Genomic DNA, 21,799 nt, shown 5'->3' with positions numbered 1-21,799 from the left:
GTATAATTATTAGCTGTGACGAGCAGTTTGAGAAACTGGCTTTCATAATGAGCGGCTCAATTAAGCTGCAGCCTCTCTGCTTGGCCCCGGGAGGCCCGCCTGGGGCTGGAGGGGCCGCGGGGCTGCTGCGAGGGGCTCGCGGGCCCCACTCGAGGGGTCTTGGCCTCCGCCGGGTCCTCGTCCTTTCTTCTTGGAACCACTCGTGCCCAGAGGGGTTTGAGTGTTGGGCCGGGGCGCCACGCTGGGAGGAGGAAGAGAATGGGAAAGGCTTTTGCCCCTCTGTCTGCACATTTATATCTGCTGTGGATAAAGATCACTTATTAGAGAATATATGTTTTATGAGAGAACGTGTATCTGGTGGATATAATTAGAGACCTGAAAATTAGGGGCACCTGGGTGGCTCAGTGGTTGAGCGTCTGCATTCAGCTCAGGTCGTGATCCCAGTCCCGGGATCAAGTCTCGCATGGGGATCTCCCCCCCCCCCCGCCTCACCCTGCAGGGAGCCTACTTCTCCCTCTGCCTGTGTCTCTGCCTCTCTCGTGAAAAAATAAATAAAATCTTTAAAAAAGAGAGAGAACTGAAAATTAATTTATCATTCATTTTAAGAGTCCGTGTTTTGCAACACCCATCGCTAATAGGCAGCTCTTTAAGGAATATAATTACTAAATTATATAATATATATAATTTATTATATGTAATACATAATTACTAAAGTATATGCCTTAAAAATATATAAATTATATTCCTTATAAATTATTAAATTGTACTAAAAATAAGGAACCGTGACATTGTAGATATTGAATAGCGTTTGCCTTCAAATGCATGTTTAAGAATTAGAGAATGAAACAAGAAGGAAGCAGCCGAAGGGGGAAGGGGGGGACCCATCCGCAAGCTGGCAGAAGGTTCGGTGCCAGAGCTCCCCACCCAGTTCCCAAGCTGTGTTCCCACCAAGTGGCTATTGGCTCTGTCTGAGCGCAGTGCCCACCATGGAAGAGCCCCTGGAAGCCAGCAGAGGGGGGTTCGGGAGGCACCTCGGGAATGATGGGGAAACCCAGGTGTGCGTCTTCCCCATCAGCCACTGGTTGCAAGCAGGCACTCCGAGGGGAGAGCCTCCCAGAGCCTCCAGTGGGCACGGGCTGCATGGTCTCGATCACAGCAGGAGCCCCCTGGCTGTCATTTGCACAGTCACAGAAAGTCCTGGGGTCATGCACTGCTTTCTACATGTGTGCAAGTTCCAGACCATCCTGGGGGGAGGGCTCCCTTTGGAGCTGGCACCCAGAATGGCTTGGATGCCCATAAGCCGTCAAGCTCAGGAGATCTGTCCGCGGTTCAGGGAATCTTTCTTTGTGGCCAAGGAGGCCTTGCCTTTGGACTGGAGGACAGTGAGTCCCCCGTTTCCTTTTTACCAGGTCTCTCGTGTGCTCACTCATTGCCCGGGGCCCAGCGAGCCCCTGAGGGTTTACTGCCAGGCCTTTCTTGAAGGACAGGGAGGAGAGGAAGAGGGAGAAGCAGAGAGCCCGACATGGGGCTCGATCCCAGGACCATGAGATCCAGGACCTGAGCCGAAGGCAGACCCTTAACCGGCTGAGCCCCCCGCAGGCACCCCTTGATAACATGTTCTTGACTCCAGCTAGCGACCGGCTCAGTACCAACGCTGGCGGAACAGTCCTCTCGAGACCCTAGGTGGTGGGCATCATCATTTTGCCCATGGTTCAGATGAGTAAACTGAGGTACACACAGGGAAGGTGACCTATCCAGGGTGACACAACATCCATCAGTGGGGCTGTGGAGAGTCAAACCCGGCAGCCTGACTTCAAAGCCCTACCTGAGGACAGACTCCCCCACCCCCACCCCTACCTCTCTGTCTTGGCCCTGAAGAACTTTGGGGGTTAGATTTCCTTTCATAGTGGTGGTAGCACGTGGGTCCTGAATGTTCAGCCGGTGGCAGATGGCTTAATGCAAGGGAAAAAAAAAACTCTTGGACTTTTATCAGACTCGACCTGCTTTTGGGTGAAATGCAAAATCTGTTGAGCGCCGGGAACCCTCTCTAATCCTCGCTCACATTAGCCTGATGACACGGCTACATTCACCTAAGTGGGTAATGGGCAAAGTGGGTCAATCCAGCTTTAGCTTAAGCAGGAGACGGCTGTGGCGCTGCGAGGCCGTCCTTTAGGGAGAACCTTCTCGCTCTGGTTTGCTGTGGAGGGAGCTCTCGCAGTGTGGGGCCCTTTCGGCCTCGTGCGATAGAGCACTTGGTATCATCATTTCACAAACGTGCTCAGGACCGGAGATGTGGTCTCGGGAGATGAGGGGTGGCTCGAAGCTGGAAGTTCAGAATGTCCTACTGAGAGGTAAATATTTGGTCAGAAATGATGTCGGGGGGGGTGGGGAGAAATGATATGGAAATTGTCTATTTTTATTATTATTAATTTCTGGGCCTGTAGAGAAAGCAGTCAGAAATCACTCTTGAAGTTAATGGAAGATTGTGCATCTGTGCCCAAAGCTTAATCACCAGTACACACACACGTGCCCAACTGTGTCCTACCATGTGCTCTAAACTGGATCGAACACGGTTAATGCTGATCACCACCGTCCTCCTAGGTGATCTTTTCTAGAGAGCATCCGTTAACAGACCAGGTGTCCAGCATGTTCCAAGCATACAATGATCATTCATTATTTTACTCCTCGTTAATCTTCCGTGACAAGGAGGTGTACTGTCTCTTATTTTTTTACAGGTGAGGAAAGGGAGGCCCAGAGAAGTTAAGACAGGTATTCGAGGTGACTCAGCTTAAATGTGGCAAAGCCAGGATTTGAACCCCAGGCAGTCAGACGTCTGAGCCCACTTCCCTTAGCAGTTAGGCTGAAAGGCCCTGGCTTTGCAGACCTCACAACAACTGAATGCGGCAGGTGGACACTCTTCCCATTTCCCATGATTGAACGCTCAAGTTCAGAGAGCGAATAGGGCACAACCTTCCACGTCCGTTTATGTTGTCCGTGGGAATTGCCACCACGAAATTGCTTTCTGGCGCCAAGGTCATGGCCTGCACCCCACCTCCACCCCAGGTCCTAACAGTTTTGTCTGCATACTTTGGTTTGAATGAATGCCGTGATAGCAATCATATGAGTCTTTTTTTGTTGTTTGTTATGGAATCTAAAGTATTTCTGAAAGCTTCTAGGGTTGGGTCTTGGGGATTTCCTCCTGGCAAGTTTGTATCGGTTTATGGTTCCATCTGATTTCACCTGGTTTTTAGGCTGCCATGTGCATGTGCGTGTGTGTGTGTGTGTGTGGTGGCCTTGGGATGTGCTTTTCTGCAGTAAAGGCATTTTTGCCAGTGGTCACTGTGCTGAAGCGGGTACCACACGGCAGGGCCGGGAGGACGTCTCCCTTCCCGTTCCCACCACTCACACGGGCCCAGGCTTGGTGAACATGTGAGGGCAGGGTTGTGAGGATGCATGAGCAGTAAAATCTCTGAGAGCCCCAGGTGTCAGAAGGGGTCATATCCAGAAGCCAAGAGCCCGTGTTCTGACATCAGATGCTTGGGGCAGGGGTACCTGGTGACTCAGGTCTTGATCCTGGGGTCAAGTCCTTCATCAGGGTCCCTGCAGGGAGCCTGTTTCTCCCTCTGTTTGTGTTTCTACCCCTCTGTATGTCTCTCATGAATAAATAAATAAAATCTTAAAAAAAAAATATGCTGGGGGCAGTCAAAAAGCTGGACACCTGAAAAAATAAATTTCATTTGCATTTTTTCCCTCTTTCTACCACCGTCCCCCTCTAATAAGAGCAAGTGAGGATGCAAAGTGTTGCCATTGACACATGTGCCCAAAAGAGGTGTGACACCTTCTGAGCTGAGTTTGCTCTGCTTGCTTCCCCCCAGGGACCTGATGCCGAGGACCCTGGACGGGCAGATCACCATGGAGAAGACACCCAGTTACTTTGTCACCCGCGAGGCGCCCGCGCGCATCTCGGCCATGTCCAAGGACACCAAGCTCATCGTGGTGGTGCGGGACCCGGTGACCAGGGCCATCTCGGACTACACGCAGACGCTGTCCAAGCGGCCCGACATCCCCACCTTCGAGAGCCTGACGTTCAAGAACCGCTCGACGGGCCTCATCGACACGTCGTGGAGCGCCATCCAGATCGGCATCTACGCCAAGCACCTGGAGCACTGGCTGCGCCACTTTCCCCTCGGCCAGATGCTCTTCGTGAGTGGGGAGCGGCTCATCAGCGACCCGGCCGGCGAGCTGGGCCGCGTGCAGGACTTCCTGGGCCTCAAGAGGATCATCACCGACAAGCACTTCTACTTCAACAAGACCAAGGGCTTCCCGTGCCTCAAGAAGGCCGAGGGCAGCAGCAAGCCCCACTGCCTGGGCAAGACCAAGGGCAGGACCCACCCCGACATCGACCGCGACGTGGTGCGCAGGCTGCGCGACTTCTACAGGCCCTTCAACTTGAAGTTTTACCAGATGACCGGCCAGGACTTCGGCTGGGACTGATGGCCCCCACGGCCCTGGGACCTCCCAACCTGGCTTACATATCCAGAGAGATTATATGTATGTAAAATGTACAGAAATCTATTTTATAATAATTTATTTTTAATTCATAAGCAATTAATTCACTAAGCTGCCTAGCCACACTCTGTAGAGAGTTAGCCTCATGCTCTGTGAACATTCCAAAGTGTTTGCATCTTTTCTTTCCCTCACGATGGATGGTGCTTCCATTTCTTTTTGTGTTTTGTTTTGGAGTTTGTTGTTGTTTTTGTTTTTGGGTTTTTTGTTTTTTGTTTTATGGGGTTTTTTGCCCCCCCCCCCCATTATATTTAAAAAAAGAAGAAAAGCACAACTTGAGATTTTGGTTGTTACGGGTATGCAGCCTTCGATCGCTGTCTGAATTCACTTGCCATCTCCTCGGGTCTTGGGTCTTGGGTCTTGTGTCCAGCTTCTTTCCCTCATTGGAACACCCAACTGCCCCCAGCAATGTGGCTCTCTGAAGGGTCGTGTGGCACATCGCAGCCTCCTGCCTGGGTGTCGACATGTCCAAAGATGTAGACGCCAGGCCCCGGGGCTAGGCACTCCCCCTGCCCCCGCGTCCCCCTGATTGTGCCCAGCTCACAGGGGCAGAGAAGTCACTACCTTTGCAAGGATACGTGCTTCCTATCTGGAGTTGGCATCCCAGGGTCCATTGACTGCAGTTTTTGATTTCAAAACATGGCCTCTGCATCTTCTGCCCCAGTCCCTAGTTCATTAAGCAGCTTGAAGTGTATGCAGGTGTTCTTGCCCCGTCTTGCCCAGGTCACATGTGTGAGACACTTGGGTGCTGCTTTAGACCTAAAGACGACCTCTCATTTGCACGAGTGCACCACGCTCAGTTCTCCAAGCAGACAGTTCTGCTTCAACACACCAAAGAATCCCCTAGGCTAGCAGAAGCACCGGCACAAACCCATGGGGGCCAGGGGTCAGGACCCACAGGGGTCAGGTGCATCCCACACCATCAGAGTCCCCCACTTAAGGTGCTGCTGGGTGCCGAGCCAGCCCACGTGGGGCACATCCCAGTAGAGTGAGCACCTCATTGGGCAGAAAAGACAAAGTACCAGAAAGACAGGCAGTCCGTCAGAAGAAGAGAGTCCCTGGCTCGTTGCTTGATGTCTGGAGCTCTCCTCCTTGAAATTCCTGGTTCATCGCTGATGGGCAGCACAGTCTGTAGCCAATAGCCAGACAGCAAGAACCAAGGGTGGCTCTTGCACAGACAGGCTGGGAAAAGAAAGCTGGCCCCGTGTTACCTGAAGGCGGCCGAGCTGACCATTGTGAAGATGTTTGAGCTAGATCCCCATCAGGAAGGCTGCCAGCCTAGCCACTGTGGATGCAGATTGCTCTCCCCACCCCTCCCGGTTGAGAGAGCCCTTGGAGATTATTTTTGATGACTGGCCTGTGGCCGTCGGGGAGCCATATAGCAAGATGACAAAATGAACATCCTCACTCTATCCCGTTTTCTTAAACCAGAATGCTTCTCCCCTAAAAGAGTTTTCATTCGAGTTGGTAGTTTGAGCAAGGCATGTGTGAGGAGATACACACATTATCCAGATGGTTGGGGTGTGCTATTTGCAAAGACCCTTTTGCACGTTGGATGGGGATAACTTGCCCGACAGAGCAAGAGAACACGCATGAAAAAAGAGAGAAAATCCTTCATCTCTCCAAACTGAGGTCACTGGTCTGTGAGTGATGTTCTGTTGGTAATCTGGTTTGCATCTGCCCACACGTGTGTCAGCCCAGACGATGACTAGCGCACACCAAACAGCAAAACGATCATCGAGGATGGGCACGGGGCGCTCCGTGCATTCATTCCTCAGATACTCCGTTCATTTCAGAGCTGAAGTCCCAGCCTCTCCCAAGTGGTGCTCAAGCGCCCACCGAACCCTGCCCTGCCCGCCTTCTGGCCACTTCGGTGCCCCGGCACGGCTCATGCTGTAGGATTGCAGAAATTCAGAGGAGGGTGTGCGACAAAGCAGTAGGAAGGCTTGCACACGTTTTTCCTTCCCGTCTGGGTCCCCGTCTTCTTTCCAAGCGGGACAGTTTTGATTAAGTTGTTTATCCCCTGCCTTGCAAGGGAAACAGGAAGTCTTCCGATAGAAGAAGGGTCACTGAGTCATGAACACTGAAGTGAGTCAAGATTCTATTCTGGGTCAAATCCTTGAATCCAAGCAGATGTTGGTCATTAGCAAGGACGGACCAGCGCACGTTTTTCTGTAGAAGACAAATAAATGAAAGCTGCCGTGCATCTCTTCGTAGGGGCCTGATAGCTTACAGTTCCTGACCCTTCCAGACGCGACATCTGCCCAGCGGATACACCCCATCATATGATAGTTATTATAGGAGCCCGAGCACACACATGTTCCTCCTGCCGAAGGTAAGCGACGCGTACAATTCAGCCTTGAGTTCCTGTTCTAGCAATCTCCAAGGCCACCAGCTCGAGTCCTTAGCTGCTAGAAGACAAACACCCAGTTCATGTTTTGGCACTTTGTCCCAGGGCACGCGTGGGTTTCTTTTTTTCCCAATTTACAGGAAAAGCTCTGAGAATACTCTGGGGAGGGGGGTGGTTCTTGATTCCTCTCCATTTTCATTTGCTCGTTAAAAAACAAAAAGATTAGCAAACAAAAATTGGAGTTTTTCATGGTCCTGGTGTTTGTGCTGTAGTCTGGTAACCTGATGGGTGGTCCCTGGAAAGCTATTTTAGGTATAGTGATGGAATAATAAATACTTAATTTGGATGATGGAGGAAGGGACATGGTCTCTTTCGTGGGATTTTTCTTTGGAAGTCATTTTGAGTGACAGATATATACTATTGGATCTTTGGAGAAATCATTTCAGACCCTGCCAGGATATTCATAAGAAAGGAAAATGGAAGGTTCCAGTAGACTAGAAATACTTTTAGCGTGTATCTCAAATGCTGACACAGACATCCGTGTCATTTACGCTGACACAGACATCCCGTGTCATTTTTCTTTTCCAGTTTCTCAAGAAGGAAGGTCAATGAAACCGAAAAGGTGTGGTTAGAATTCTTTTTTTTCACTTTCGTAACATTAATTTATGACTGCGTTCGTTCAGCCCAGTAATCTGAGAAATACTGTGCAAATTCTAGCAAGCGTGTCTTCTATAACCTGGATGTTAGAATAGCCAATATGTACAAAAAGATTAAATCAAGTATTTTGTCCTATGTATAACACAAATTACTTTTACACAGAGAAAGATGTTTCTAGGGAAAAAATTCTGGTAATTCATACTATTTCTTTGTATGAACAAATAAAATTTATTTTACCAACTTGTGGGTGCTTTCCAGTTTTCTTGTGTGTTGAGGATGGACAAGGGAGTGCTGGTTGATTCTGAAACTCATCACATGCCTGCACATGCACATGCATAGTCATTCTGAGGGCAGGTTGATCCTGTCGATTTCCAAATGCAACCAACCTGCAAATACTGGGGGCAGATTTTTTGTAAATGACTCTGAAGGTTATGAGATCATGGGAAGGCCCCTGCCCCCGCCAGAAGAGCATTCATGGGACCTCAAAGAACACCAGGACCACCATGTGCTACAGGCCTTCAGAGCCTTAGGCTCTGGCCAGGGTGGTGGTGGGAGCTGCCACCTAGTATGACAAAGCAGAACATGGATACAAGCTGGGTGATTTGGGTGATGGTAGCAGCCCCTCCTCACCTACACAGTTGCATGGAGATCCTTATCCTTGAAACAGTAGAAAAATATTTAGACAAGACAATGTTTCCATATCTTGAGCCCATAGTAAGAGACTGTTTTGTTTTGTTAAGATTTTATTTTTTCATAAGAGACACAGGCAGAGGGAGAAGCAGGCTCCCTGTGGGGAGCCCGATGCAGGACTCAGTCCTAGGACCCGAGGATCATGACCTGAGCCTGAGGCACTGAGCCACCCAGGTACTCTGAGACCTGTTTCTTTTGTCGTGATGCACCCTCTGCGTCATGATGATTATTTACGGTCTTAAACATTTGATTCATCCTTATGTTTTGCTTTATTTTGTTTTTCAATTTTCCGTGGAGATTTATTCTAGTTTGGTACACCTCTGGTTGAGTTTTAGAGTAGCAGACACCAGATGGATAAGTAAAGGCTCATATCTGGAGAATTCTGCTTTCTTTATATTTTTTAAACCACTCTATTGAGGTGTAATTGGCCTAAAGCTGAGTACATATCTGATTTATATAATCCAGTGAGTTACGTAGTGAATGTTCACTCAAAATCCTCACCATTATCAATGCCATAAGTACATCCACCTCCTCCAACAAAAGTTTCCTCCTTCCATCTTTATTTTTTTGTGATAAGAAAATTTCACATAAGATCCACTCTCCCAGCAAATTTTTAAGTATTCAGTATAGTGTTCTTAACTAGATGTACTATGGAGTGTTCCTGGGACTTAATTCATTCTGTATAACTGAACTTTTACTTAATTTGAAAAGGGAATGAATATGTTCAATCTTAGGTGAAAAGCCATTATCTCCTGCCATAAAGAGGAGGTAACCAGAAAAAAAAAAAAAAAAAAAAAAAAAAACAATGAAACCAATCAATGCTAATACTTTCTAGCTAGATCTGACTCAAGCCAGGTTTGCCATGGGCTCACCCACTGCTCCTGGCAATGGTCACTCCTGGTGAAGACTAGCACTTAGCAAGTTAGCATCATTCCTGGAAGGGTGGAGAAGAAGAAGGCAGGAGCTGCCTGATGCTGTTTGGTGCTGAATCCATCAATACCCAAAATGGGAGCCCTATCACCCCACCCCACCCCACCCCGCCGATATCTGGTAGCACTTGGGGGGGGGTAGCACTGGGTTTTCTCGCATTTTGGAAAACACTGTGATTCACACCAAGAAAACATCTTGTAGCCTAGCATTCTGGGAAGGCAGTGAAAAAAACCCACCCCACCCAAGTGGAGAATGCCAGGCAGTTCGGCAGGAAACAAATCTTCATTAACATTTGGTTTTCAACACCCAGGATCAAACCTGGGAATATGCCACTAGGTGACGTATGTGTGGGCTTTGAATGCCAACCTGACTTTGCACCTGTCCCATCAATTTTCTGCTTTTTCTGCAGAAAGGTAATACAACGGATGGACTAAAAATCTACTTACTCATTAACCTGAGGGCAGTTTAGAGAAGTGGTTTATAACTGCAGACAAATACTGGAGTGACCCAGAGAGGTCTTAATAAAATACAGAAGCTCTAACACCCCTCAGACCAATTACATCAGAATCTATAGGGGATGAGGCCCCAACATTGGTAATTTCAAAAAGCCCCCCCCCCAAGCACAGACTTTGAGGGCATTACGCTTCCTGAAATAAGTCAGACCAAGAAAGACAAATATTGCGTAATCTCACTTCTCTGTGGAATCCAAAAAAGACAAAGTCAGAGACACAGAGCAAGGGGTGGTTGGTTACCAGAGGTTGAGGGGTAGGAGAAATGGGGAGATATTGGTCAAAGAGAACAAACTTCCAGTTATAAGATGAACAAGTTTAGGGATATAATGACTATATAATGTGATCGTAGCTGATAATACTGTATCGTATACTCCAATATAGCACGAAGAGGGTTGGTTAAATGTTTTCACCATAAAGAAGAAATGACAGTTATGTGATGGGGTGGAGGTGTCTTCACTAAGACTATGCTGGAAATCCACTTGAGATTTATAAATGCATCAGATCAACGAGTTGTGTACCTTACACATACACAAAGTTATTTGTCAATAAAATCTCCATAAATCCGGGAAACATTTCAAACTAAAATACTGTAACCCAAAAAGCTCCCTAAGCTAGTCTAAACATATAGCCAAGCTTGAGAGCAATGGTTTCTGGACCACTTCAGCATCTCCTGGGAACCTGATAGGCATGCCAGTTCTCGCACCCAGCCTCGGACCGACTGAATCGGAAATGCCTGATTTAATAAGCGCGCCAGCTGATTTTGATTCATGCAAAAATTTGAGAGTCACTGTGTTAGAGCAGAGACCTCAAATCATTTCATATCATTTTGAAACTAGAGACCCTTGGATCTCTAATCAAGCACATTGTCTTCTGTACCAGACTTTTCACCAATCAAGGCAATTACTAAGCTGTCACTCCTTATAACTCTGGGTCTCCTTTTGGAAAGTCTGGATTGGTAGCGCTCTCTGCACTTCAAATAGTGGCCACTGCTGCCTGGCTTCCCTCACTCTGCTGGGTCCTGTTTTTTTTCAGGCAGCCCCCATGCTGTCCTCTCTAAGATAGTCCTGAGAGGGGAACAATAGGCTGAGGCAGGAGAGCTAAAATCCTTTAAATCCCCAACTTTACCTTACCTTCTAGATTCGATCTTTAACAATATATTCCCAGCATTCCTCTGATTGTGATGATTCCTTTTTATACTTCACAATGGACTCCCCAGACAAAGCCCAGTGATGTAAGGCTAGAGATTCCAGCTAACCCTCATGTCCCCAGTTATGAGTTGATCTCAACCTAGAGTTCCTAATAGTAGCATCCAGTTTCATTTTTCTGTTCTCATTCCTTTTTATGATTCCAAGTATGAAAGATGATAGAGTAGTCTTGTTGCACAAAATCGGCTGTAGTAATGGATCTGCATACTCAAAGCCTGTACCCACCCACCCCCACCCCCCATTTGAGAGCTTGGCATCTTTGGCTCTATGCAACAGTCAAGTTTTTGTGTGTAAACTAAAAGTGACTAAATGACCCCACTGCAGAGTTTCCTAAAAGCCATGGAAGATCCTCCCCCACTGCACCAACAGCTGTGTGAAGGGACTAGAGGCTCCTTCGTTTTCCCTTTTACCCCTCAGTACCTCCCCTATCTTGCATCCCTTGGTGCATAGAAGCTGTTCTAATTCCCCTGCAGAATCTAGACTGCACATGCTTCCTCTTTGTATATATCGAGCAAGAGAAGACATAATAGAGGACACCAAGATTCTGTTGGAAGCAGCAAACAGCAGAAAGTCTCTGCAGCTCCTTGAGAAGGGGAGGTGTCTGATGAGAGGAATCTCAGAGACGTTTATTTTGGACCTAGTATTTGATACAAATCGAAGCAAGAAGAGTCTGGAGTCATCGTTGGGCTCATTCATTCAATAAATATTTATTGAGTGCTTACTGCTGCTAGGGGCACAACCCTAAACACAACACGCTTCCTGCTTTAAGGAATTCACATTCCAGGCGGGAGCTGGAAGATGTGCACAGATACAACGGGAGGAATGAGATCCGACATGGGCCATGATGAGGCGCTCTGGGAAATCAGAACAGGAGTTCCTAACCTGATTTGGCGCAGAGGAGAGGGAGGGCCTTACCTACAGAGCTTGCAGGATGTAGCCAGGCGATGGATGGAGAGTGATAGAGAGCCAGAGAGCAAGGAGAGCCATGAATGAAATACAGCCAGTTGGCAACTGCAGGCCATTCGGTAGGAATCAGCATAGAGTGTGTGGGGGGATGGGAGAGGATGGTTCTGGAAGGATAAGCAGGAGATTGTATTGCAGGCCAATGAAGAGCAGTTCAGCTGCTTTTGAGCTCAGGTTGCCTACCTGATACCTCTATTTAAACATCTCCATAAGCATCTCAGATAAAAGCATGCCACAAATGAACTCTTGATTCTTTTCCTTGTATCCCCTCCCCTGATCCCACTGGCTCAGGAGTGCTCAAGCCAGAAAACTTGGAGCCATCCTTGGCATCTCCTTCTTTCACATTCCTCTCATCTGGTGTCACTAAGTCCCACTACAGTGACCATCAGAAAGCTTCCCGAGTCCCTTCACTTCTTCCTGTCTCCTGTGACACCACCCCCTGGCACCAACCACCCTACCGTCTTGCTCAACTACTGTGGTCACCTTGCACCTGGCTTCCCATGCACCACCCCCTGCTTCCTCCCACCTATTCTGCTCACAGTGCTTTGGGGAATCTTTTCAAAACTCAAATTGGACTGTGTACTCCTCCTGCTAAAGACCCTTAAATAACCTCCTATTATATTTCAGATAAATCTAATTAATTTGCTCTGCAAGTCCCACCCAGCTTCACTGTAAGCCTTCTCCTCCTGTTCCCCATGCTCCAACCACAAAAGTCTTCTGTTTGTTCTCTGGGGAGAAGCCAAGTTCTCTTGTGTGGATGCCTTGGGAGCAAGGTTAATTCAGACTCGTCTTTCTGATCTCAACACCCTTTTCTGCATGAATGCATTCCTTAATGAGTGAGCTCTTCTCTAGCTGTGGTTATGCCAATGAACCACATGTGCTGGTGTTCACACCCTTGCATAGCCTTTTCCCACAATGACTTGGCACTGTGCCTCAACATGCCTTAACATTCAGTAGATGACAGAGACAGAGTTGTGCCCACTGCCCTTCACTGGCCTGGCCACTTCTGCTTCCCCTTCCTTAGAACACTCACTCTTGGGATGCTCCCCCTTGGAATCCAGCTGCCATGTTGCAAGTAGCCCAAAACACATGGAGAGACCATGTGTGCTTATTTTAGCCAACAATCTCAGCTGAGCCTCCAGAAGACAGCCAGACTCAACTGCCAATCATCTTAGCCCAATACCTTAGGGGTTCTCGTTACTCAAGCACTGCCCCACCCCCAACCACCCCCACCTCCGCCCACTGCAGCTACAGTCAACATCACATGGGTCAGAAGAACCACCCAAAAAAAAAAAAAAAAAAAAAAGAACCACCCAGCTGAACCCAGGCAACCAATACAATCAAGAGAGATCATAACTGCTTTTGGTTGTAAGCCACTAAGTTTAGGGTGCTTGGAATATTACAGAATTGGGACAATCCTCCATCTAAAGAACATATATTCTTATTTTAGCTCAGAGAATCCAGTCCCATTCCTTGATAGCGTTTGCTGCAATATATAGCTCTGCTGGTCCCTCCTCAGCATTAGTTCACCATTTTCATGACAGCAGAGACTGTGGCTTCTTATTCACCAGGAAAGAGTTTTTGAGGCACCTAAAATCTGCTTAATTGTCTGTTGAATGAAGGAAGAAAGAGTTGGGATTATATCCTGAGGGCAAGAGGATAAGAAATTTAAACAGGTGAGTGACAACATAGATTCATGTAGAAGAAAAGTATTTTAAAAGCTAGTTTTTAATGAGGATGGAATACTTCTTAGAGAGCTCATCTTATGCTTTAAGAAACAATAAAGACTTTGGGATTTGAAAAGGGAAGGCTTTGGGCTTCAGTCTGGGTAAGAGATGATGAGACAGGAGAGGCTAAGAGTTAATGAAAAGTAATGTGAAAGGTGGCTTTTGGGGGGCTGCGAAAAAATAAATGGGATTTTAATATTTTGAGATGGGCTCTAGAGAGACATCTAGGGAGAAACTCCAAGCTGCCTCTGCTTCCTGGGTCTGTGTCTTCACAAGGCTTTCTCCTTCATGGGTGTATCTGGATGAATTCCTTTCTTTCCAAATCTCTCCCTTCTTGGGAGGAGGTCTGCCATATTGGATGACCTCACCTTAACCCAATGACATCTGCAAAAGGACTATTTCCAGATAAGGTCACATTCACAGATACTGGGAGTTAGGACTTAGGCTTACATTTTGGGGGATACCCTTAACTCCAAACAGCCCAATACCCCATTTATATTGTTAGCAAGAGGTGCTCTAATTCTTCTCCCAACATGCTATCCCCAAGCCTTTCTTAACCTTTGTGGGCTTTGTGGTCCTTTCCAATGGGATATGAGAGAACTTTGGAATATCAGCTCTGTTTCTGAGAATGAAGGGAGGGTTTCAGGAGAGAGAACTGATAACCACAAGGGACATGTGAACCTCAGAAGTGAAAGACAACATCATGGACTCCCTGTAGTTAAAATTTTAGTTATTTTTCTTTAAAGATTTTATTTATTCATGAAAGACACAGAGATAGAGAAGCAGAGACACAGGCAGAGGGAGAAGCAGGCTCCATGCAGGAAGCCCAATGTGGGACTTGATCCTGGGACCCCAAGATCATCCCCTGAGCCAAAGGCAGATGCTCAACCACTGAACCACCCAGGTGCCCCCCAAATTTAATTATTTTGTCTATAAGCATGAACCTTAAGGTGTACACTTGGAAGGCTGAGAGACTGGTCTAATGGATTGGAGGTGGGGGCAAGAAAACAGAAACCATGAAGAGCCAACTGGAGGAATTTAAGGGGTAAAGAAGCATTGAGGATGAAAACAGGCTTCTGAATGAAACACCTGGGTGGCTATCCATGCTGAAGCTTAGCTGGGAAACTGAGGATCAAGAGCTCCTCACTGCAGTAATACAGACATTACAATGAGGGGCCCAGATGGGGAGGTGGCTGGGGTAGGGTTCCAACTCTAACCTCTGCTTTCCCAGTTGCCCTGCTATTGCAAATGTCGCAACAGGGGCCCTGTTGGATTGGATGAGCTCCCTAAGCATCTGAGAGCTTAGAAGGGCAGGCCAAGCTGTTGGAAGCCAGAGACAATCTTAGCCAAACAGGGGGCCAGTGTGGAGGGAGGCTCTGGGGAAAACTGCGTCATTTTACTGGGTTTTTAGTAGTAATTGTTTATTATTTATAGGATTTTATTCAGAGAGCATGCCAATTTAATTTATTTTTCCTTAACGATCCATGCACAGAAACACATGTCCATTGATAGCTTGCTCAGTAGCTTAACATTGTCATCTTGAATGTTCTCCAAGGTTTCTTGGGCTCTCAGGGGTCCAGGTGCTCACACAGCATCAAAGCAATGTGTTACACAGGGGTGTTTAGTGGTGAGTGTTTTGAACTGGCGATTGAGGACTTGGTTCTGTGCAGTAGTACATCATGAAGTTAACCGTTGCTAGAATGTGACGATTCTAAAGGATCTGATTGGTAACCATTAAAATCTGGTAAGCTCTTTCAATGGAATGGGTGACCTTTTCTCTAGACTATGTGTAGAAGGCATGAGTAATGAGCTCCACTCGAGACCCATATACTGCCATTTTGATGATTCCGAATCATCCATTGGGTGAATGTCCATTTGGGTCTTTGTCTTCTGCCCAAATTACCATTTACTTATCTATGTCTTATTGGGGGTCTGATCACTGGTTTCTTGGGGAGACGGGAGAAGAGGCTGAAGGCTCATGAGGATGGGGAGATGCATAGCATCAGAGCATCAAGTCTCTATTGCCCCAATTCCCCAACCTGAGGTTCTTAGACTTTCTACCTACGTGCTCAGCTCATTCCACTCCAGATTTGGAGCTCTGAACTACCACTTCCTGACTCTGTTGCCTTAAGAAAACTATTAACCCTCTCTGAACCAGGTTCCTTAACAGCAGATTGTAGTCGAAGCTCCTGGCCTAATAGGTTTATAAGGATTAAAGGAGAATTCATCTGTGAAGCCCTTATCCTATCATCTGGCACATGTATATTCGATAAATGTAACTTTCCTTTATTCACCTCTCCTGACTTATCTGTGGTCAGGATGGGACAAATATCTAAAGCCTCAGATTCAGGTTTGCGGGTACCTAAAAATAACCCCTTCAAACCCCAGTGGCTTCAGAGCTGTTGGGAGACCCTCCTGCCCTCCTCTCAGCTCACTGGCCTAAAAGGTGTGAATGCTTTAGGATTTCATATTTCCTCCAGAATTAAAGATTGCCCTGGATTCCTGTCTGTCTGGGTCCTTAATGCCCCGGGTGACTCCAGCCCTCAGCTGTGATCCCTGTTCCTCTCCAGCCAGGGGCTTGAGGCCAGCACTTAATGGGCCATTTGGTACTCTGAAATCCTCATTCTACTCCTGGCAAGATGTGTGCCCTTGGGCATCTGTTCCCTATGCAGCACCCCTTTTGGGGGATTATACCCCTATGTGAGTTGGTGATTTCCTGACCCGGGCATAGGGGACCAGCCTGCAGCCAGATGCGTGGCCTCAGCCCACCTCCCATGGGCATCTCCCATGCCTGTTCTTGCTTCCCATTCCTGATAGCCCAAGGGGACATGGTAGGCAAGAAAGTTGCACAGACCCCAAGTGTGAAGAGACAATGCAAGGGCTGATCAATCTGTACCTGTAGGGGGGCACCAGGGTGGCTCAGTGGTTGAGTATCTATCTGTCTTCAGCTCAGGGCATGATCCTGGGGTCCTGGGATCAAGTACCTCCTCACAGGGAGCCTGCTTCTCCCTCTGCCTGTGACTCTCTCTGCCTCTCTATGTCTCTCATGAATAAATAAATAAATAAAAGCTTAAAAAAGAAAAATCTGCACTTGTCGAAGGAGAAACATAGATATTAAAACCAGAGGTCACAGACAAAAAGCTACTGCCCCCCTACCCACTGCAAGGAGTCACTTGTGGTTCAGCTTCTCTCTAACGTGCAAATTTCCCTTCCTCACCAGACTGTGGGGAGCTCCGACCATTCCCCACTTTCTCCCTGCCCCTTGCTTCTTTGCAGCCCAACCCAAATTCCATCTTTTTCTCTTTTTTAAAGATTTTATTTATTCATTTGAGAGAGAGACAGAGAGAGCACAATTGAGGGGAGCAGCAGAGGGAGAGAGAGAGAGAGAGAAGCAGACTCCCTACTGAGCAGAGAGCCCGATGCAGGACTCGATCCCAGGACCCTAGGATCATGACCTGAGCTGAAGGTAGACACTTAACCGACTGAGCCACCCAGGTGCCGCTCGTTGTGTTTCTTTCTTGATCCGTCCTGTAGAGCATTCCAAGAATATATTGCAATTGCTGTTCATGGACATTTGGATTTTTTCCCTTGATTTCTTCTTCTGTATGTACCTCCCACTCAGCATATGATTTAAACTTCTTCCTCTCCCACTAACTGAATACAACCTGCATGAGAGTAGAGACTATTTTTTTTCTGGATTCCCAGAACCTGCAGAGTGTGTGGAACACGATCGGTGCCCAAAATATGCGTTGACTGCGGGAAAGTTCACTTAACCTCCTCTTGGTTACTTCAAGTGCTTCTCAAACATTCTCTCCTCCTCCAGGCCTTCAACAACTTCTCCAGGTTGATTTTCAACAATGAAGACGATGACAGCAACAGTAGCTCCCGTTGTTGAGCTTACTGTGTGTGAGAAGCTTTTTTTTTTTCTGTTTTAAAGATTTTATTTATTTGTTCATGAGAGACACACACAGAGAGGCAGACACAGGTAGAGGGAGAAGCAGGCTCCCTGAGGGGAACCCAATGTGGGACTGGATCCCAGGACCTGGGATCACGACCTGAACTGAAGACAGATGCTCAACCACTGAGCCACCCAGGCGTCCCTCTACCCCAACTTTTAAAGCAAACGTGGATCCAAAGAACAATACATCCCCAGGGCCATGCTGCAGCCTCCTCCCCAGGTCCCCAGATCCTGTCCCTGTCCCCTTGCCCTCCTCTCTCCCATGACCTATGTCTGGGCTGCTACTTGGAGCTACCCTGCAATTTAGGAAATCTGTCCACATCTTCACCTTCTCCATGGCATTCTGTGAATGGCCTGGGCTATTTTAGAGGAAGGGAATGTAAATATCCCTGAAAAAATAAATTTTGACCTAAAGAGTTGGTAAAATTCAAGTCATTATCATCTGGATCATCTCCAGTCTCTGAGTTGGTGAAATAACATTTCGAAATGTCATAAAAAAAAAGTGGCCTGAATACCGCAGTGATGGATCTGAAGGGCCTGACAGCTCTAGTACTTAGCTTGGAATTTATGAATCAAAAGCTTTAAAACTTAACCCAAGAAAGTTTTTTTAAGTACTACTATTTCCACCTAATTAAGGACTGTCATACAAATATGATTTATTTACAGCTATCATTCATGTATAGAGTAGAACTATCCAAGGCTTTTTTTAAAAAAAATTTCTAATGACTTTTATGCATTAACTCAATCAAGGGGCTTTCTAAAAATATTATCTTTCCCCTTCTGGATAAAGAAATTAATGCCTACTTATCATATAAAATTTAGAAACTGTAGAAAAATATAATGAGAACATGAAAATTACTGGAATCCAACCACCTGGAGATAATCATGGTGGACACATATAGGAGAATATTTTGAATTTTTTTCTGTGCACACTTGCATGTAAATTTATATGTGTACAGTATAAAAACTAGATAAAAATATGCATTGTTATGTATCTCACTTTATTTCACATTACATTTCTATTCATTAAACAAACTCACAACTCTAAACATTGTTAGAAAACATGATTTTTAAGGACTTCAGGTTGTCTTTCTTATGGATTTACCATAATCTGTGTAGCCTTTTCCCCATTATTGGAAATTCCGTTTCTAATTTCTTGCTGTTATAAATAATGCTTTCATGAAAATCTTGTACATACTTTTCCCTTTTGATTATTTTCCTGGCCTAGATATAAACAGAATTAGTAGGATGAATACAGAATCAAAGGTTATGATCTTTATAAAGACTTCAAGGAATTGATCTCTTTCTTAGCAAGTTACATGGGGAAGACCATTCTTTTGTAATATCGAGTGAAAAAAATAGGAAATGGAATTAAATCTTCATTCCCTCAGTTATTTGAAACACATTAAAATATGTCTTATAGGGGCAGCCCGGGTGGCTCAGAGGTTTAGTGCCACCTTCAGCCCAGGGTGTGATCCTGGAGACCGGGGATCTAGTCCCACGTCAGGCTCCCTGCATGGAGCCTGCTTCTCCAACTCTGCCTGTGTCTCTGCCTCTCCCTCTCTCTGTGTCTCTCATGAATAAATAAATAAAATCTTAAAAAATAAATAAATAATTAATTTAAAAAGTCTTATAGAAAGATATATGTGATTGCCTCTAAGCAGTGAATTGTTTTTTGTTGTTCTTTGTCTTTATTTTTCTACTTCTTTAGACTTTAAAACTTTATAAAAATAAAAATAATTTTTATCTATTTATTTGAGAGAGGGAGAGAGCATGAGTTGGGGGGGAGCAGCAGAGGGAGAGGGAGGAGCAGACTCCCTGCTGAGCTGGGAGCCCAGTGCAGGACTCCATCCCAGGATCCTGAGATCATGACCTGAGCCAAAGGCAGACACTCAACCTACTGAGCCACCCAGGTGCCCCCACCCCTCAAAGTTCTCTGATCCCAGATTACTCTAATATCTCATCTTATTAGTGGATGCACAGTTACTGCTAAAGTCTCAAAAGTTTCTTGACATTAATCATGTCAAAAATAAAGATTCAAGGTAAATTAAAATAAAATTTTCTCAGCCTGGGTAGATGATTAGCTCAATCTGTGATTAAAGACCATTTAATTCTATAGAGAAAAGTACTCACTTGTATGCAGGTACAATTACAATTACTTAGGATTGGACATAAGTAGTAAATTGTATTAAAGCATACTGCCTTTCAAAGGTTTTAATTAGTACACTTATTCAGAATATATTTGTTGAGACCAGCCATATCCTGACATGGGTAAGAGTGCTGAGAAAGGGGTGTAGCCTCTGACCTCCTGCAGGTGACGCTCTACTGGGAAGTAAAAGGATTCCAGTATCAATTTCAACGTGTGGGTTTTCCAGGACCACCAGGCAGTTAACTCACTATTTTTTAAAATTTTTATTTATTTATTCATGAGAGACACACAGGGAGAGGCAGAGACATAGGCAGAGGGAGAAGCAGGCTCCCCATGGGGAGCCTGATGCAGGACTCAATCCCAGGACTCCAGGGTCACAACCTGAGCTGAAGGCAGACACTCAACCACTGAGCCACCTAGGTGCCCCAGTTAACTCAGTTCTGACACTCTCTACCCAAGACAGCATCAGATCCCAAGGTTAAGGGTTCAGTCTAATATGCTGCCCCTCACTCCCTGACTTCAGGTGCCAATCTGGAGTCCAGGTCGTCACTTGTGCTTCTGACAGCTTATAGATTGGAGCTTCCAACCATCATCTCCATGGGTCAGATTAATTTCCTAAGGTGGCCCACAGAACTCAGAGAAGTATTTCACTTACTAGATGATCAGTTAGTGATAAAAAGAAATAGCCAGATGGATGAGATGTACAGGGGGAGCTCTGGGGACAAGGCATGGAGCTTCCATATTCTCTGGGTCCACCACCCTCCCCTTTCTCCACGTGTCCACCAACCCAGAAGCTCTCCCAACTTATGGAAGTTTCATTACATAGGCCCACTTGATTGAATCATTGGCCATTGGTGATTCAACCTTCAGCCTCTCTCTTCTTCAATGAGGTCCCAGCAGGACTGAAAATTCCAACCCTCTGATCACCTGGTGGGTTCCCCCAGCAATCAGCCTCCCTCCTCAGGTGCTTTCCTAGATTTGCCTCATTAACATAACAAAATACCTTGCTCTCATCCTAGGAAATTCCAAGGGTTTTTGGGAGTCAGGTGCCGGAAATGGGGATGCAGACCAACTACATTTCTTATTATAAATCACAATATCGCAGAAGGAGATGAACATTCAAGAGCTAACCACAAGTAATTACAAATTAATAGGCAACTGCAAATTGTGGTAAGTATTCAAAAAGAATACATGGCTTTATGAGAAGAGGAGCATGATTTCATCTGAGGAAAGCAAGAGAGGGTTGTGAGCTAATATCTGAACAAATAAACAGATGGTGACCAGAGAAGGAAAAAGAGAAAAGAATATTGCAGATGAGTAAACTATGCAAAACCCTTCATAGCCAAATAATATTGCACGACTCATGATATAAAGCTACCATTGCTTGAAAACTGTCATTTTGTGCAGATGGTCCTTTCGGTTGATAAATGATTTGGGAGCACTTTTCACAATAATATCTATACCACTGTTGAATGTCTTAAAAAAAAAAAAGCAAAATTCAACTGGGTAAATTTGAAAGATCTTGTTGGGTTTATTCAACAGTTCATGCACGAATCATGGAGCTTCCCATCTAGCAGATAGAAAGGAGCTTGGAGGAACTGTACAGGATGGAAGACTTCTCCGCAGAAGGGAGAGTGGGGACAAGGGAAAAGAAAAGCAGGTTAGTTATTGCAAGGTCACTTCTTATAGCGGATGAGGGGGTCTAGCAGGCAGATGGCCTCACTAGTGCCGATCATGTGATTCCGGACTGCTTTAAGATTCTATTTCTGGGACGGCTGAAACTTTAATTAAGTCTCAGTTCGGTGCTGTGGGGCTTAGCAAAAGCAATTCCATTTGGGGCTTGTTGTCTTGTTTTTAATGCCTGCCATGTGCCAGGCATACTGCCTTATGTTTCTTATCCAAAGTTGGCTTTATGAACTATATATTTTTATTACTATGCCTACTTTAGAGACAAGAAATGGGGGGTTGGAGAGATGAAGAAATGTATCCAAAGACCCCTGGCTCATGGATAGCACACCCAAGTCTTGAATCCAGTCAATTGATTCTAGAACACATCATCTCACTCAACCACTGACCACCCAGGTGGCCCATT

The 21,799-nt window shown here is 46.0% G+C and overlaps 1 protein-coding gene across 1 annotated transcript in view; it reads left to right on the top strand.

The window, feature by feature from the left end:
- Window positions 1–7,813, top strand: part of HS3ST3B1 (heparan sulfate-glucosamine 3-sulfotransferase 3B1) — a 42,683-nt gene extending 34,870 nt beyond the window's left edge. Inside the window, exon 2 of the mRNA XM_055307038.1 lies at window positions 3,876–7,813. Within this exon, the coding sequence (XP_055163013.1) occupies window positions 3,876–4,494 (619 nt within the window). The 3' untranslated portion in view covers window positions 4,495–7,813. The remainder of the gene's footprint in view (window positions 1–3,875) is intronic.
- The last annotated feature ends 13,986 nt before the right edge of the window (window positions 7,814–21,799 follow it).

The sequence above is a fragment of the Nyctereutes procyonoides genome, unplaced genomic scaffold (assembly GCF_905146905.1).
Source record: "Nyctereutes procyonoides isolate TBG_1078 unplaced genomic scaffold, NYPRO_anot_genome, whole genome shotgun sequence".
Lineage (NCBI taxonomy): Eukaryota > Metazoa > Chordata > Mammalia > Carnivora > Canidae > Nyctereutes > Nyctereutes procyonoides.
Note: the sequence above shows the minus strand (reverse complement) of the source record. Positions and strands in the feature narration are given on the sequence as shown.